General features: G+C 49.3%; 1 protein-coding gene across 4 annotated transcripts in view; it reads right to left on the bottom strand.

Moving 5' to 3' along the window:
• The window catches only part of TSC2 (TSC complex subunit 2), a 31,848-nt gene that overhangs the window by 4,127 nt on the left and 9,664 nt on the right, over positions 1–18,057 (bottom strand). Inside the window, exons 17-36 of one of the 4 annotated variants that reach the window (XM_066197826.1) lie at positions 17,867–17,989; positions 17,479–17,585; positions 16,601–16,754; positions 15,786–15,908; positions 15,355–15,489; positions 14,693–14,882; positions 14,243–14,336; positions 13,669–13,771; positions 13,378–13,472; positions 10,758–10,889; positions 8,696–8,860; positions 7,894–8,046; positions 7,626–7,738; positions 6,900–7,121; positions 5,999–6,214; positions 4,408–4,476; positions 2,189–2,349; positions 1,333–1,814; positions 503–578; positions 146–232 (exon numbers count right to left, since the gene is read on the bottom strand). In XM_066197826.1, coding sequence (XP_066053923.1) covers positions 146–232; positions 503–578; positions 1,333–1,814; positions 2,189–2,349; positions 4,408–4,476; positions 5,999–6,214; positions 6,900–7,121; positions 7,626–7,738; positions 7,894–8,046; positions 8,696–8,860; positions 10,758–10,889; positions 13,378–13,472; positions 13,669–13,771; positions 14,243–14,336; positions 14,693–14,882; positions 15,355–15,489; positions 15,786–15,908; positions 16,601–16,754; positions 17,479–17,585; positions 17,867–17,989 — 3,000 coding nt within the window. The remainder of the gene's footprint in view (positions 1–145; positions 233–502; positions 579–1,332; positions 1,815–2,188; positions 2,350–4,407; positions 4,477–5,998; positions 6,215–6,899; positions 7,122–7,625; positions 7,739–7,893; positions 8,047–8,695; positions 8,861–10,757; positions 10,890–13,377; positions 13,473–13,668; positions 13,772–14,242; positions 14,337–14,692; positions 14,883–15,354; positions 15,490–15,785; positions 15,909–16,600; positions 16,755–17,478; positions 17,586–17,866; positions 17,990–18,057) is intronic. The other 3 variants (XM_066197828.1, XM_066197829.1, XM_066197830.1) reach the window with 3 other exon arrangements.

Below are 18,057 nucleotides of genomic sequence, written 5' to 3'. Positions count from 1 at the left end.
CCTCAAAGAAGGGTTTCATGCAGGCGCTGATTTTTAGCGCAGGGAACTAAGGAAAAGCAAGGCAGGGCAAATCCCACGGGGAAAACCTTACAGCCGGAGAGGTTCCCAACATTCCATAAGGATTCAGGTCCCTGCACACACTCACCTGGCCCTCCCCAACGTAGAGCACTGCAATCTTGTGTGTGTCATAGGATGGGATCTGATCCAGGAGCTGCACCGACCTCTCAAACGTCTGCAACCACACAGGGACCCACCTGAGCAGCCTGGGAGCTGCCCCTGCCCAGGAAGGTCCCTCCCAACACTAAACAAAACAAACCAGCACCCTGTGAGCTTTAAAAAAAATCCCCTCCACGACCCCAGCACAGAGATCTCCCACCTGTGGCAGTGCTGGTAGGAAACACCTTGAAACTGCAGCCCCCTGAGCTGGATGTTTGTAATTATCATCTACATTCCAAGTCATGAGGTTAAAAAAAATTAAGGATTTAAACAACTCCTTGCCTACCTCATTTGGCAACAAGAGGGGTTTGTTGTTTTCATCACCAAAGAAGGGGGAGTGGTACAACTGTAAAAACACGAAGCTGAAGGAGAGAGGGAGGGAAAAGTCTGTTAGCATAAAAATTAAGTCAGTTTTGATCTGCTGGAGGTAAGAACGTTATGTACAGCAGAAAAATGGGAGGAATTAAAATGCTAACAGGGTATTATTCATCTTTTAGACACTTGGGAGTGCCTGGACGACCTGCAGTTTGCAATAGACCCGTGTCAGAAAAACAATGATGTGTCAAACAGCAGCAGCCACACAAATTTCCTGTTCAAAGGCAGGGAATGGAGGGGCAGGAACACCCTCCACAGCTCTGGGGGCATTTCTAGGCTCTCAGACACACGATTGTACAGACATTTGCATTTTACCTGCCCTCAATCAGAAGAAAATTGCCTCATCATGCAATTTTGGACAGCTAATAATATCCCAGGTTCAAAAAGCAACTGTAATAACCCTTCTTTTCCTCCTTCTTAGGATTTTGCACATTCTATTTCTTGAAATGCAAAACTAGCAATCCACCCTGTTCACAGCAAAATTAACGCTGGGTAACCTGCAGTCAAACCACAGCTCCTAAAATTAAGTACATTAAGTACTGGAGGAAACTATCCATTTCTTTCACCATCTGGGAGTTCTGCTCCCTAATCCCCAAGTTCATTTGACGGTAGCGTGCTCAACAGGACTGTATCAGCTCCTGAATAAAGCAGGTAATTATTTTTTTTTTAATCAGACGCTTTGCAGACCCCCCCCCCCCCCAAAGGAACCCTGATGGAGCAGCTCAGGGGCTCTGCACCCACCTGGGGTTTATCCCAGGGACTTTCTCCGTGTTGGACGCTGCTGCCCTGCCCTTGAAGGCGTCTCTGTCGATCCTCTTGCCCCTCCTGGACGGGGCGGAATCGGAGATGGTGTATCCCCGGGGCCGGTGGCCCGAGGGCGAGCGGGGCGAGGTGACAGCTCCGGTGCCACCGCCCGGCCCGGCGGCCCTGCTGTCCTCCCCCCTGCCCAGCCAGCTGCCCAGCCCTTCCCCTTCCAGATTCCCCGACTGGGATTTGGATTTCACTTCCGTGCTCAGCCTGCGGGGCACCTCGCGGCCGTTGGCGTCCTTGAGCACCTCCTGCAGCGTCTGGAGCTCCGGAGACGAGCTGGACTTGCTGAGGGGCTGTGAGGGCTGGAAGGAGAGCTCCAGCGCCCGGCCCTCCTCCCGCCCGATGGGGATCCCGCCCTCCACCAGCTCCTCCGACTTCAGCGACTTGTCTTCCTGGCTGGACGTGGAGGAGGACTGGAAGAAAGGAAAAGAGAGAAAAGATGAACGGTTCTCATGGAATCGGAGAATCCCGGAATGGTTTGGGTTGGGACAGACCTTAAAGCTCATCCCATGCTGAGCCTGAGACACTGCCAGGGATCCAGGGGCAGCCACAGCTTCTCTGGGCACCCTGTGCCAGGGCCTGCCCACCCTCCCAGGGAAGGATTCCTTCCTTTTCCTGACAGCCAGGATAAAAGCTGACAACAGCAACGCTCAGGGCACCCCAACGCGTCTGAGGGAAGGTGGGCAGGAAGGAGCACAAAGGGGTTTTGCCCTGAATCCCCCCAGTGCCATCAGGGAGCCGTTTCTGAGGGCGCCATGAGGGAATTCATGGAGCTGGCTGTCCTTACCCTGCTGTAGGAGTCCTGGGCTTTCCCAAACCTCTCCTCGCTCAGGACGGGCTCGGAACACGAGGTCTCCACGTCCTCGCTCTCGGGGGATTCCATGGGGGACTCGGCCTCCCTGAGCTCCATCTCTCCCGGGCTGCCCTCCTCCAGCACCACGGCGGATTCTACGGAGACACGGGCACGGGGGCTGTGGAGAGGGGACAGGGGACAGCCCCCCTCCTCTCCTCTCCTCACAAGCACCAGCCTTTTCCCTACGGGATCTCAACGGAAGGCCATGAGGAAGGAGTGCCCTGGCATCTCTTTGTCACATCAGACTCCTGGCTCCCCTTTTTCCAGGGAAAAAAAATCACCTCACCCTCACAGCCTGCCTCGGGCCAAGGAAGTGCAGCTGGGGTTTTTTTTTTCCCCAATTGTTGCTGATGGACAAGCAGGGCACGGGATGAGGAAACGGGACCTCAGACATGGGTTACCAGGACAGACAGGAACTACAGAGGTGTAGGAGAGTACGGGGTAAAAAGCTCACTGCAGACATCAGCTCTGTGCAAGGGTGTAACAAAAAGGAGCTTTCCTTGTACTGAAACGCAACGCTCCCGTGCCTTGAGGCCTACAAGGAGATAAGAAATTTTCCTAGGAGCCATTTCCTTGCAGTTTGGCAGCTTTCCTAGAATGTCTCGGGAGAGGCGGCACAATTCAGCCCTGAACGTGTTGGAAGGACGAGAGCAGGGGTGACACTGGTGGCATCTGTGACACACAGGGAGTGGAACCACGCCGACAAAAAAAGCTCCCTGCCTACGTGGAGGATTTAACCTTGGATCTGCTCCAGGCACTGACCACAGGGATGAGTCTGACCAAAGGCTCCTCCTGGCCTTGCTTTTTGTCCTGAGGAAAAGGCTGGAGAACAGGAGGCTTCCCATTATGCACACAAGGGACTGGAAGACCAATCTGAAAGGCCAAGATTTGTTTTCCAAAATAATAACAATAATAGTAATAAAACCAAAAATTAGCACACACAAAAATATAAAGAAAATCAGCAAAATTAAAAAAATATATATATACAAAGAAAAAAATCACTAAAGCAGCTTTTCCTGGATTGATTTCAGCTCGCAGGACCAAAGTTATTTCAAAGAAGCAATTAAGAGTTAGCATTGCACACACAAACCTTCTAAAAATACAAAACAAACCAAAAGGAACCAAAACAACGTGCTGATCTGGTTAGCTGTCCAAGCCAGAACACACCTGCAGATACCCAGTGCTTCCAAGCTCCCCTCCTACAGCACTGCCAAGATTGCTGGTGCTTTGAAACAACCCAAGCACTAATTATTCTTTAGGTGGGAAGAGAATAACAGGAGCAGAGGGAAGTACAGAAAAATATTGAACTGCAGCAGCTTTTTGTTGCTTTGAGAGGTCTCTGACAGCAGCCAGCAGCAGCTCAGAACACCCCACTGCTCTGCTGGGAGTTTTCCAGTGAAGGAAAGAGGCAGAAAGACATTCGAACCCTCTAATTAAAATCACAAAGCATTGCAGGTTATCAAAGCAATGCAGGTGTTGTGCTCATAAGGTTTGTAATTTGATCTCCACTTCATTTAATTATGAAATCAATTTTACTGAAGTGGAGAGAGATTTTACGTTATTACAGAGCCTCTAAAAGGTAGAATTTAGCACCTTTTCTGCTGAAATATATTTCTTTTTTATTTAACAATCTCTTAACCAGCCTCCATGCTGGCTGAACTTTATCCATATACCAAATATATACATATGATCAGCTGCTTTTATCTTTCTGTGCCCAATTCTGGCAGATCCCTGTGGGCTGAGCAGCTCCAAGGGGAGCCTGTCCTGCAGCACACGCTGCTCTCCTCACAACTGGGAGCTTTTCCATTGAGCAGAACACAAAGCCAATTGGAAAATGAAGCTGCAAATGAAGAATTAATTAATCCAGCCACGTTTTGACAGGTCATTTAACACTGGCCTCATGACTCATAAGCCACCCCAGCTAAAAGCAAAGTTTGCTTTAAGGAATTGTCAGCACTTGCAAATGTTGGATCTGGCTTGGACTTCTTCATGCTAGTCAAGATCCCATTTGTTGAGAGTGATGAGACTGGGGACAGACAGGAGACATGGAAGGGGAAAATGAGGGATGAGGGATACATTTTCTATGAATCAGAGGTGTTCTTCTATGGCAATACTGTTTGGTTGGTTTTTTCCTTAAAGATATATAAATATACCTGCCCAGGATATGCTCCTGTGCAACTTCCCTTGACAACTGGACTGGTACATGGAAGAGAAAGAGGCCACTGCAAAGGGAAATCAAGTGAGCAGCTACATCAAAAGGAAGGAGAGACTATATGAAAAAAAATATAAAAAAATTAAAAAGCACAGAGTTTAAAATGTAACCAAGAGCCTAGTTTAAAACAAACAAATAAATAAATGAAACAAAGGAAAGAACAAGCTGGGATAAGCTCACCAGATGCCAAAGGGATACTTTAAGGGCACAAGGTCTCAACACGAATAAAGAGGAATAAACACATCCAACAGTGCAGGCTCCAACTGCTCCCTTTGCAGAAGGCATTTTTTGAGGCTTAGGAACAGAAAATCCCTTCCCGATATCCCAGCACACACAGGAAACCAGGCTGAGCTTCTCCTGACCTGCACAAGGTCACTTTTAAACCCACAGAAGAGCCTGAAAAATCTGGGTAAAGACTCACAGAAATTTAACCACTAAAGAGGCAGAACAGGCATGTCAGAGCCTGACAGCAAAACTTCTTCCAGTCACTGCCCAGCCAGCTCCAGCAAGTCTGGTTAACAAGGATGTGGCCAAAATTACTCTCAGACTGGCACAGGAGTGGCATTCAGGTGGCATGGGTTCAGCTCTCCACTTAGCTCCATATACCACGCATTTTTAGAGTCACCAAAGTGTTTATGGAAAATAAATGTTTTGCTTGTTTGTAAGAGGTGATAATTCGATTTTGACTCCAGTTTTGTGTTTACACAACCTGAAATACTAAAAATACCCTGGCCTGTTTAAAACAAAGCTGAAAACTGGCATTTTTACCAGATTTCCAGAACACCCAGGCAATTTTTCCTCAGCAAAGCCTGGTCTGCTGGTACCACTGCTCAATTCTGATGGTGCCTGCAGTGCTCAGAGCCTCAGCTCCGTTGGGTATCACTGGTAAGAGCTCAAGCAGGGACTGCAGAAAGCTTTAAAAATTGCAGCTGTTGGTCAACACCAATCTCCCAACATTAACAACTTTTTAAGAGGAACTAGCTCCACATTAAACAGACTGAAAATCCTTGGCCACTGTGTTAAAAATCAAGCCAGCAAATGAAACTCGAGTGGTTCAGCTGCAGGCTGAACAGCCCTTTTCAGAGGTGGGTAAATCCAACAGGATTTGCAATTCTGCTGTAAAAGCCAGAGGAACCAGCTCCTCCTGGCAGGTGAGGTTTGGAACAGGCCATGCCCCAGGAACTTGCAGCTCCGAGCGCCCGACACAGACTCCCAAACTGAAGACAAATGGAAATGGAAACACTGCATGGAAAGATCCATCCACAAGTGGGATGCCCAGATCAGCCCCAAACGAGTGGGAGAGGGAACAGATCCATGACTTGGCTCATTTTCATTTGGGGAACACAGCGAACACACGACTCCTCCAAAGCAGCTCTGTTACTCCCCCGTCCTCCTCTTCCCCCAGCAGAAGCGAGGAGGAAGGGGATTTCTCACTTCTAGGGACAAGAACTGATTGCCTTTCCCATTTCTGTCCCCCCCTCACACTCCTGGCTGCTCTAGAAGCCCTGCCCAGCTCTGCCAGCAGCTCCCACCTGTGTTGGAGCGCTGCAGCAGCGAGGGCTTGGCTGTGCCCGTGGCCAGGCTGGAGGAGGGCACGGACAGGGATTTGTACAGAGCTGTCTCCCGGTGCTCCTTGAAGCGTTCTGCAGCCATCAGGGCGTTGGAGAGCTCCTGCAGGGGCATGTTGTTGATGTCTGAGGAGAAGGGGCTCAGAGGGTTCTCCAGGCTCATCAGCCAGCTCGTGTTGCCTGCAGCAGACAATGGGGGAAGTGGTCAGTACTCCCAGCTCGCCCAGAGGTTACAGCTCCTGCTGAAAATGCTCAAATTTTTCGGGAATTTGCAGGTGAGAAAATCCAAACGGAGGAAGTTCTCGGTTCTTCTGCAGGATGGCTTGATTGATTTGCTACTCCCAGTGCTTGGCACCTCACCCCAAGCTTCTCAAAACCCATCCCTGGTAACTCACTGCTACAGCAGATTCCAAAAGGCATCCAAAACACTCAGGTGTCCTAATTAACACCACGTCAGTTATTTTCTCATGGAACAGCTTTCAGTTGAAACAGATAATTCTTGTTAATCTCGTGGAACACATTGATATTCAAGCATTTTGACCTTGAACAGGTTGTTATTCCCTCCCTTAGAGCAAACAAAACCGAGTTGCCCAGACTTGTGGCTGCCCCTGGATCCCTGGAAGTGTCCAAGGCAAGGCTGGACAGGGCTTGGAGCACCCTGGGACGGTAGAAGATGTCCCTACCCGTGGCAGGGGTGGCACTGGATGGGCTTTAAGATCCCTTCCAACCCAACCCATCCCCTGGTTCTTTAGTTTCAAAAGGCAGTAAGCCATAAACAGACCCATTTACAACAAAATATGGATTTTTCTCCTTCCCCCAGGCTCTGGTTTCTCAGCAGGATCCCACCCCACACTCGGGTACCCACCTGTGGGCCTGCGCACCAGGATCTCTGCCCAGCCCTGGGTCAGCAGTGGCACATAGGCAGCCAGGTTGGCTTTTTCCTTCTGCAGGGCTGTCTGCGGAGCAGGACTGGCCTTCTCTGGGCGGGCCGCAGGAGCAGGAGGGCCCTGTGTCCCTTGGGAAGCTGAGCCACTGGGAAAATGGGAGGCTGAGCTGTCTAAGGCACCAACACGTAAGGCATGACCACCTGGCAGGACAGACACAACCCAAGGGAGAGCCACGCTTAGTTAGCCCCAAAAATATCTCAGGAATGAGGCTTTTAAGCTCCTCTAGCAGCTGCATACACAATGTCCTGGTTTTACTTCCCTTGTCATTACAATTATTATTGTTACCATTATTTTATTTTAATTATTAAACTGCTCTTCTCTCAACCCACAAGTTTTCTTTCTTTTCCCCTTCCAATTCTCTCCTCCATTCTCCCATGGGGGACAAAATGAGCACCAGGGCGGGGCTTAGCTGACGTTAAACCACGAAGAGAATTTAATGTTCCGTGTGTTCCTTACAAACCAATTTATGTGCTCACCAAAGCCCTCCTGCAAAGAGAGGGAAGCCCCACCACACCTGAAACCAGCAGCTCCTGCCACCTGCCCCTCACTGAACACCAGACAGCTCCAGATCTCAAACCAGCTCAGACACAGGAGGCACCTGGACCTTCAAGCTGTGGCAGGGAGAGCCCAGGGTGGGAACTCACCCGACATGGATCGGACTCTGTTGCGAGAGCTCCTGCACACCTGCTGCCCAGCCTGGGATTCCAGCTTGGCTGGAGCCTCCTTGGTCTGTCTGACTTGCAAAACAGGGTCTGAGCTGTAGGAAAGCAGATATTGGTGATGTTGAGGGAGGAATCAGCCATGCTGGACAAATAAAACATTCCTCTTATGCAAAGAGGAAAAACTACCAAGATGTAGCAGTGGTTTAGGTGACTTTGGCAGGTGGAGATTTCTAGAAATTGGAACACCTACCTTGATTCTGGGGTGCTCTGGAACTCTGCAGAGTCCAGGCCAAGCAGGGACCTTGTCCCTGTTCCAACACTGGTAGTGATGGTCACCAGCTTGTTACCAACCAGCCATGTCTTGGTCCTTCCTCCAGCCAGCAGAAACTCACCCACGGGAGACCTGGGAACACATTTGGGATGAAGATTCCTCAGCAGGCAGAGAACAGAGCTGGTGCCATTAACCATGCAGGAGGTGCTGCCTGCTCTCCTCCTTTACACAGCATTTGTGCCACTCCCCTTGGCTGCCAACGTCCCTGTTATCCATCAGGATTTGACAGAACCACAGAATGGTTTGGGTTGGGAGGAACATTAAGTCCATCCAGTGCCACCCGCTTCCCTGCCACACCATCCCAGGTTGCTCCAAGTCCCATTCAAGTGGCCTGGAACACTCCCAGGGATGGGGCATCCTCTGGGAAATCCATTCCAGGGTCTCACCACCCTCAGAGGAAAAGATTCCTTCCCAATATCCCATCCATCCCTGCCCTCTGGCAGTGGAGAGCCATTCCCTGTGTCCTGCCCCTCCACCCCTTATCCCAAGCCCCTCTCCAGCTCTCCTGGAGCTCCTTTAGGCACAGGAAGAGGCTCTAAGGCATCCCCACATCTCCAGTCTTCCCTATCTCACCTCCTTTTAGCCGAGATTTTATCAGTGAGGAAAGGCTTGAGAGCCTGAGCCTGCCAGAATCCCAGTGTTTTTCCACTGATGAAGTGGAACATGAACCTGAATCCCAGGAACCTGAATCCCAGGCACGTGTCCCTGGCCCCTGACTGACCTCTTGGGCACGGCGGTGAAGTTGGAGAAGACGTATCGAGCCATCATGTCCAGGCAGGTCTCTGTCAGCTCCAGGTGCAGGTTTTTCAAGTTGTCATCAGCCTGAGCCATGGAGTTCTCATCTGCAGAGCCCAGGCTGGAGCTGGTGATGGAGGTCTGGATGCGGCTGGAAGAGAAAGTGTCCAGGTGACAGATGGGATGGCACCACGTCCCCGTCCCCACGGCCAGCGGGATGCAGACCCTGCTGTGCATGCACGTGCCAGCCATCAAACCCAGGCCTTGGGAAACAGATTTTGGGATCAGCCTCGCGTTGTGCTTCCCAGGTTGTCCTTGCAGGAAGTGTATTCTTGTCTCTGGAGAGTCTCTAGTGCGCTCTCTGATGTTGGTGGCCCATGGGCAAGTGCACCAAGCAAGGAGTGAGTGGCAGCTTTGAGTTCCTAATCTATGCTGAGGGCAAGCATCCCATGACCAGCACCAGCTTCCCAGGCAGCAGGTTGCCCATGAGCCAGAAACTGGGGGCACTCCAGACTTCACTTTATAATCCTGTGGCTTGTTTTTTTTCTCTGTTGCATCTCTTCCATATATTGGGTTTTTCCCCCCCCTCCAAATTCAATAGCTAGGTAAAACCTAATTCAGTTTGAAATAGGAAAAAAAATTGCACTCTGAACAGGAAATTGGCACAAGAATAGAGAGAAGGTCTGCCTTCAAATCAGCCAAATCAGCAAAACAGTTTAAAACCATTTCTGATCTAGGCTGGATTGCAGTATTTTATACAGACAAGTCCTTGTGTCATTGTAATACAAACTAAGCTGAGGTACAGCCAAAATTTTTATCATGTGGCAGCTTCTTTGGTTTCATTAAGGGAAATTATTTGAACTTTTTGTTGCTACCATTTACACAGAAATGCAAGAGAAGAAAATCACCTCATGATTAATGGGGAAATTAGAGAATCCTGGAAAGGCTTGTGGTGGAAAGGACCTTAAAGCCCATCCAATGCCACTCCCTGCCCTGGGCAGGGATACCTTCCACTGTCCCAGGCTGCTCCAAGCCCTGTCCAACCTGGCCTTGGGCACTGCCAGGGATCCAGGGGCAGCCACAGCTGCTCTGGGCACCTGTGCCAGGGCCTGCCCACCCTCCCAGGGAAGGATCTCTCCCATAACATGAAGTGTCAGAACAATAATTGCAATTCAGTCACTTCAGCCTCTCTCCCCCAAACACCATATAGAGCCAAAAATAAAATAAAAAAAAAAAATCAAGTTCCACTGACAGCAATCCTACAGGTTAAGGCACAAATCTTCAGGTTCAGCAGTTTAACACTCACAGGAAGTGATCCAGAAATATGTTTTAAAAACTGGCGTCAGTTACTTCACATCTTTCATTGGAGCAGATCAAAGCTTGCCATCAAAACCTGTCAATCCAATCAATCTCTGAAATCAAATCTTGTTTTCCTTTGTTGTGAATGCAACAATTCATATGAGCTGAGCACACCCCCTCACTGCTCTCTGGAAAGACAAATCCAGGTTTTTCATGGCATCCTTCTTGAGACCAGGACACTTCATCAGCTCCTTCAAAAGAACAAATCCTAAACTGAGGGCAGAACTATTCCTCCTAGACTGGAAGGAGGGCTCTCCATAACTTTGCAGAGCTTCTAAAGCCTCTCCTGAAGCTTGGGAGGCTCAAGCTTTAGTGAGTTGTACCCTGGATTCTCACTTGTGCAGAATGCAACCTTTTTCCTTTTTTTTGTGCGTGGGTTTTTTTGTTGGCGTTTTTGTTTTTTTTTTTCCCTTCACCACCTTCACTTTGAAAACAGAATCTTTCATTGCTAAAGCACCAGAGAACGTGGCAAAGTGACCACAGACACCCAGGATGCGACGTGGGCCTTGGGAAGCCTCAGGATCCTTTCCCAAAACCTTCCCCTTGTGGCTGAGGCCGGCTTTTGATGGGATTACCAAGTCATGCAAGCATCCCACATGCAAATCCACCCTGCTTGCACCCACCCTTCGCAGCAAAACCTCCAAGGGCCCAAGTTGCCCTTGGGTTGTCCCCATTCAAAGTGCCTCTACCTGCGGACCACATGTTCAGACACACTGATGCTGCGGGATCGGAAGGCATCAACTGCAGAGGGTTCTTTCAGCTCTTTCACTGGAGGAGAGTTATTCAAGCCTTGCTTTGCATTTTTGGCTAGTCTTAAACTACTATGTGGAGAAGCACCAAAGCCCCAAAAGAGGTCACAGAAGGGAGGAAACCATTGTAGGGATGTAGGTTGAAAGGTCACAGTCACAGGGTCAATATTGGGGGATCCCGGAGGGTGATGGAAAATAAAACAAATGCCAAAAAAAAAAAAAAGGGAAACAAAAAAAAAATTAAAACACACCAACAAGCAGAGCTGAAAGCATTAAAAAGACAAACCACATTTTGAAAACAAGATTTTAAATGTGCTACAAAACAAATGAAATTAGTACAAGTTAAAAGAAAAAAAACTGGTTGAGATGACAGTTGGAATACTGGGCTGTTCAGCAAAGGCAAGGGCACCTGAGGGCTCCCTGGGCACAAATTCCTCAAGGCTGAGGAGTTTTGTGCAGTTCAACCCCCTCTTGTGTTGCCCCAGCTCACCATGACTCAACACCTGAGGGCTCCCACAGATCCTAAAATGCTTTACCTGGACTAGGTCACAGCAGTTTTGAATAAGAGACAGGGACCATGTCACCCATCTCTGTCCCCACTAAGCCTGGCCCAAAGCTGAGCTTTTCCCCCAGTCCCAACACACCCAGGGCCTCCCAGAGGTGCCCCTCAGCCCTGGGGACACTGAGCCCCCTGTTCCAGCCCCTGCCACACTGCAGAGCCAACAAACACCCCCTGGGGAAGTGCCTCACCCCAGGCTCCAGGGAACCCCCTGGGCTCTGAGCTGGCACAGAAAGGAAATTACTGTTCACACTGGCAAGTGCCAGGCACACGTGGGAGACGGCAGAAATTAAGATCCAAGAGGCACTTTATTAGTCACTGAGATGCACGCCAGGCTTGGGGCTAATTTGGGCAGAACAGTTGGTCCAGCAGCTCCCATCCCCAGGGATAAAATGCAGGCCCTAATTTAACCCTTCTGGCTGTTCCTAAACACAATTTATTTGCCATCCTCCTCTCAGTGAGCTCTTACATCTCAGATTGCCACCTGGAGGGACCAGAATTTCTTTGTCCTTCTCCTAACATCCTCTCCCAGATCACTTTTGGCGACAACTGCTGCCGAGAGCACAGGCTCATGCTCAGGGATCATCACCTACACCACCAGCAGGACATCCAGCAGCCCTGGGAACTGCTGGGATCCTTACCCCTTGGAACACCCAGCACTCCAGCTATGGCAGGGAAACATTCTTTGGGCTTTAGGAGTGAAAATCAAGCCCAGAAGCTTCTTAGGCAAGGAAACTGGAATCTGCTCTGGGCCTTCCCTCTGTGCCCTGGCAAGAATCCAAGCTCAGGCAGACCCAGAGGCAGTGGCATCCTGCCATTCCAGTGCTTTGGGCACTGCCTGAGGACAGCCACACTCCTCAGCAGGGATTTCTGTGGAAAGTGATCCAGGAAAAGCCTTTAGAGACAGTAGTATTCCAACCTGGTAGAATTTAACAGCTTTTTTAAGGGGAAAAAAAAGAAAAAAAAAAAAAGATTAGTTGGAATTCTAATTGGAGAGATGAGTGTCAAAAGGCTTCTCTTCCAAGTTTCTGGATGAAAGAGGAGGAGATGGGAGAGATGAAACACAACACAAGGTTTACAGCTGCAGCAGCAGGGCAGGGATGGTGTTTCTGCATTGCAAGACTCTGCTACAGCCTTGCAGGTGAAGTAGAGGCACTTTCCCCAGGGCTCAGATGCCACCATGTGCTCACTGCTCACAACACTGAAGCAAGTTAAGTGAACCAGTTTAGGTAATCCCTGCAGGTAAAAGGATGTTGGAGAAACCCTGAATGCCTTCCAAGGAATATCGTCCTCCCCTGACAAGTGTTACTTTGAATGACTGCTGGCAAGAAACACTCTGACTTCTGAAGGCTTTGCTTAAAACTGTCACAATGGCTTCAAAATTCCAAAAAAAAAAAAAAAAAAAAAAAAAAAAAAAAAAAAAAAAAAAAAAGGGATCGGGGATCGGGACATCCAGACAGACAGAAAGCAGCTGTGTGCCAGCCAGTGCACTGCCCTGACTGGGAACACCATGGAAAAACACACTACTGGCTCTCTAATTTATCCAGGTCGTTGATCAAAACCATTTCTCTGGCAATCATCTGAAAATGGCTCGTTACAGATGAATCATCAAAAGGAGTTCACACCATCCATATGAACATGGGATTCTGTTATCTCTGGTATCAGCCTCTTCTGTTCTCTCCGTAACATTGTGCTGACACACCCCAACCTGACACAACTGTTGATTTTCACACGTAAACACCAAAAAGGTCCCCAGTGCCTGCACAGGCCTGCAGGACAGGCAGCGCTGCCTCAGCTGCCTCCCCAGGCTGTCAGCCTGGCTGGATCCCAGCTTCTCACCAAGTTCAGCTGTCTTTGACCTAAAGAGGTTTACTTTGCTTGCTTACTGCACTGCCAGACTGGGATCATCACTACACTCAGCCTCCTTCAGGGAAACGCAGGGAGGGGCGTGAGCACGAGAGCAGGGAACACCAAACCCTGCTGGGGTCGAGCAGGATTTACCTCTTTGGCCTCTCATTCAGGCTGGTGCTGCGAGCCCTGAAGCTGTCCTTCTCTGGGGTGTCATCAAAGGACAGGAGCACGTTGGAGCGCAGGCCCTGCCGTGGGGACAAGAGGTGACAACGTGAACAACGCGCAACTGAGGGTCTGCAACAACCAAAGCACGAGAGCTCGCAGAGATGCTGACAAGAAAACCAGGATTCTGCTAGCTTCAAACAGAATCTTTCAAGGTCTCAGGCCAGTTTTTAAGCTGTCAGCTCTCCTGAGTGCTGCTGGGCTGAGCAGGGCCATTACCTTGGTGATGTAGGGGACAAAGTCCTTGCGGAAGGGCAGGCGGCAGCGGATGAACCACATGGCAATCACGTGGTGGGCCAGGCAAACGATGTACTGGTTAAACCTGCAACAGCAGAGAAACCACAGCTCACCCTGACACACAGAGCTGGGCCTGTACCTACTCAAAGTGTAAAGGGGAAAAAACCCTTCAAAAATTCTGCTCGAGAAAAACGGGTTTTTGCCCAAGGTGATGATGTCCTAGAATTGCATCATGGAATTACAGAATGGTTTGGGGGGGGAAGGGATCTTAGAGATCATCCAGTTCCACCTTCCACTATCACAGATTACTCCAAGCCCTATCCAGCCTGGCCTTGGACAGTTCCAAGGATCCAGGGGCAGCCACAGCTTCTCTGGGCACCCTGTCCCAGGGCCTCCCCACCCTCCCAGGACAGAAATGTCCCCTCTTCAGGAAAAGCCTGAAGACACCAGAATGAGCAACATCCTATGAATAACCCTGACCCAAAAACTACAAAAAAAACGCTTTCCAAGCTTTCAATTTCACAGATGAGAGAGAAGCACATTGCTGTGGCCTTACTTGGAGGGGTTTGTGTAGGGCAGGGAGATGGCGAAGACGCTGGCGTACTGCTCTGCCGCGAAGTTCCGGTACAGGTGAGGCAGCCTGGCCAGAGCTGCAACAGCAAAACCAGCACAGGTGAGGCTTCAACACAACCCTTCAACATCCTAACTCAGTTAAATTTCTAATTTTTTGAGTTTTTTTCTGAATGGTCAGTGACGTGGAAGTTAAAATCATATCATGCAAGGAGAAGAAGGCAGCTCGTATTTCCATACGGCTGCACGACACAGAGTGTGTTCCTCTCTTGAGTGCAAGAGATTCATACTTCAGAGCATCAGAAAACTTGCAACAAATGAGGTGATTAAACATTCATAACCTGAGCAAGGGCATCACAGTGCATTCCATATGAGCAACACCACCAAACCCCCCCACACTCCACACAGAAACTGAAGAGAAAATATCACGCCTTACTCGACAGAAACTCCAGGAGAGGGATTGCCATGTTGGCCGTGGCAGAGATGTGGGTGAGTTTGACAATGAGGACAGGCAGTGCCTTGATGATGATGTCGGGCATCTCCACGCTGCAGACTGACAGTGCCACCACGCACTGGTTGGCGCAGCGGTAGATGAGCCCGTGTTCCAGGCAGTACACGATCTCACGCTGGGAGAGCACAGAAACACCAAAGAACACCGTGAGGCCACACCTCCTGACTCCTGTCAGCACCCCAGAACGCCCTGCCAGGTACCCCTGCTGCAAGGCACCCCTGCTGGAAGGCCTGTGTGACACAGGTGAGTGCCAGCACTGAGGTTTAAATGATGCTGCAGATAGCTCAGGCAAAGCTTTTATCAGGGAACTTGAATCAAGTAGGTAGTTGAGACTTTATGTTAAATTAACAGAAATTTTGTGTTTATAAGGGTCTTCTGCAGTGGGTAAAGTCACTCAGTGACCTGTGAGGAGTGAACCCACAGTTAATCTTATATGAGGTCAGCAAAACATATTTTTCCCCGAAATTCCGCAGATGCATTTCCCAACAGCTACGTGCAGTGTTGCACTTCTGTCTCCTAAGCAGCTCACAGACGAAACAATGCTCTACAGGCTCTGCCCTCCCTACACCCTCCTATCTCCCCCATACCTGCTTGGCTTTGTCCAGGTAATTGTGGTAAGATATCAGTGCTGTCAGCACAGGAACCACAGCCAGGTGCAAATCCGTGCGGGAAAAGCCTTCAGGGGTCCCATGGAGCCTGTCCGTGGTCTTCTTGTCTGTGAGCTGACACATCACACAGCCAGTCAGGGCACCTCTCACTAAAACACCCTCTGAAAGGCAGCACAGGGCACTGCCCACAGCTCCCCTTGACCTCTATATACATCCATCAAGAACACTCATTATTACCTATTCTGCACCTAGAACAACCCTCACAAAACAGAGGGTGAGTGAGCATTGATAATCAGCCTGCTAATCTTTAAAATATCTGCCTGAAGACAAGAAAAAAAACACTCAAAAATCCCCTCCAAGCAATTCCCAAGCAAGCCAAGGAGCTGGGGGCTGTGCCTCAGTGGCATTACCATGTAGCTCAGTGCAGAGGCCAGCTGGTCTATGTTGCAAGGAGAAGTTAAAAATAACACTTTATAGCGGAGGGATTCGGGTAATTTGTTGAGAACCAACTTCAGCACCTTCCAGTCTGTCTCCTGCAAAGACAGAAAATGTTAAGGTTGGAAATTTCTGCGTGGTTTCACTTGACTTTGGAAGAAGGATCAATCAAATTGCAGACAACGTGTCATTTCCTAGGCAGATGTAGGTCTTGTCACGGTTGATACAGAAAAAGAAGTGGCATTTAGCTGTCACAAGTTTCTCCCTGTCTGTCACCCAGCTCTAGGTGCAATACTGGCACCACAAACTGGAAGAGAAATTATATTGAGATCTGACAGCCAGAATTCAATTCTCCTAAGCACCAGCACCAATTAACTCCCAGAGCAAGCCAAGTACTCAGCACAGAACTGTGTCCAATGCCACACTCAGGAACAATTTCTATTTACAGCTTATTGGTGATGAAATGTTCACCAATTCTCAAAACGCCTCACAAACTTGCAGTGGGAGAGGGTTTAATTCCAAAGGCCCTTTCAGAAACAGGATGGCTTCTTAGATCTTGTTTTAACAAGCACAGCTTTTGCCTTTGCCTGCTCTGAAGCAGTGCAATGAAAGCTGGGTTTATTTTCTGAAGAGCTGGACTGCTGCTCCCACTGGTGGCTGTGAAGCTGCACAATCACACCTAGATTTTGAGCAGGGGGAGCAGAAATTGCTTTATTTAGGTACTCAGAGCTGGAATTCCCCAGGCAGCTGGTGCCAGAAGGGGAGAGAAAGACACCAGGAGGGGACATACCTGCTTCAAACACTGCAGGAGGACCCCAAAGACCATGGAGTAGGGCAGGTGTCCCACCCGGATGGTGGCACCTTGGGAAGGCACACTGGGGCTGCCTGAAGGTGGGGACAGGGTGCCAGGGGGCTTTTTCTCAGAAGCCCTTTTCTCTGCCTCTCTGCAACACAGAAAGGGAGAAAAATACGTGTCATTTTTACACCTTATTCATGTGACCTACAAGCACAACCACATTGGGGAGCCAGGTTAAAGACTGAACAAAATAATCTGCATTTTCAATTGAAAAAAAAGCACAGCATTGCCCAGCAGACACATGGCAATGAGCTAATTTGGTCAAGTGAAGGGTTTTTCTATCTAATTTAGAAAGGCATCTTTTGGGGTGTGTTACACTACTTTAAACAAGCTATAAAATTAAAACTAGACAGATTTGTACAAATCATGGAATCAAAATTCAATGTGGAACTGGTTTGAGGCAAAATATTGCACTTTTTTGGGGGAAGTTTTGTGAGCAGGAACTTAAATTTCATGTCTAAGATTGAGAGCTCTGCACGTAAGTGATCTGTAAGAACAGTTCACCGATGAGTTACTGATTCAGACAATCCTGGGCTATAACTACAGACTGGTCTAGGATTTGGAAGATTTAGAAAAACTGCAGATTGCTACTGATGGAACATTAAGGTCAGCAAGAACACAATTTAGTTGGGAAAACAGCTTTTAAATATGAAAAAGAAATTAAGAAGTGTCCAAGGCCAGGCTGGACAAGGCTTGGAGCAACCGGGGACAGTGGAAGGTGTCATGGCAGGGGTGGCACTGGATGAGCTTTAGGATCCCTTCCAACCCAAACCACAGTGTGGTTCTTTTGCTTAACACAATGAGAAACCTACACAAAATCACAGAGGCAGTAGGGGCTGAACCTCACTGCTCCATCCTTGTTGGAAAGGCCGAGGCGGTGCAGGGAGTCAGCTCGGAGCATCAGCAGGAAATCAAACACCTGGAATAGGGAAGACGCTGGAGTCACACAAACCCCGAGCCACTGGAATACTCTCCCACCCCTACATGATATTTTGCCAGGTGCACAATGATTTTTAAGAGATGCCATGGCTTGTTCTGCAAGAGGCTGGTGTCACACTGCATTAACACACCCATGCGAGCCAAGAAACGTTTAATCCTACTTCTTGCAAGCTCCAGAGCACCCAATCCCTACCTGGGACCCAGAAATCCCAGAGGATTGTGCAGCTGTGGCCCTGGGAGCACAGGGGCTGCTGCTCCTACCTGCAGCCTGATGCTGCTGGCCACAGGGAGGCTGTAGGAGTAGATGTAGTGGCGCTGGACGTGCTGGATCAGCATCTCGTAGACACGCGTGGCGTGGCTGGAGGGCAAACTGTACAGCTTGGTCTGCAGGCACAGAAACACAGCCCAGCCCCAGGGCTCTGTCACAAACCTGGGGCTGCACTGCCAATTCC

The sequence above is a fragment of the Chamaea fasciata genome, unplaced genomic scaffold, assembly GCF_029207755.1.
Source record: "Chamaea fasciata isolate MVZ Bird 193981 ecotype frontalis unplaced genomic scaffold, bChaFas1.0.hap1 SCAF_16, whole genome shotgun sequence".
NCBI lineage: Eukaryota > Metazoa > Chordata > Aves > Passeriformes > Sylviidae > Chamaea > Chamaea fasciata.
This window is presented reverse-complemented; position numbering and strand designations above follow the sequence as displayed.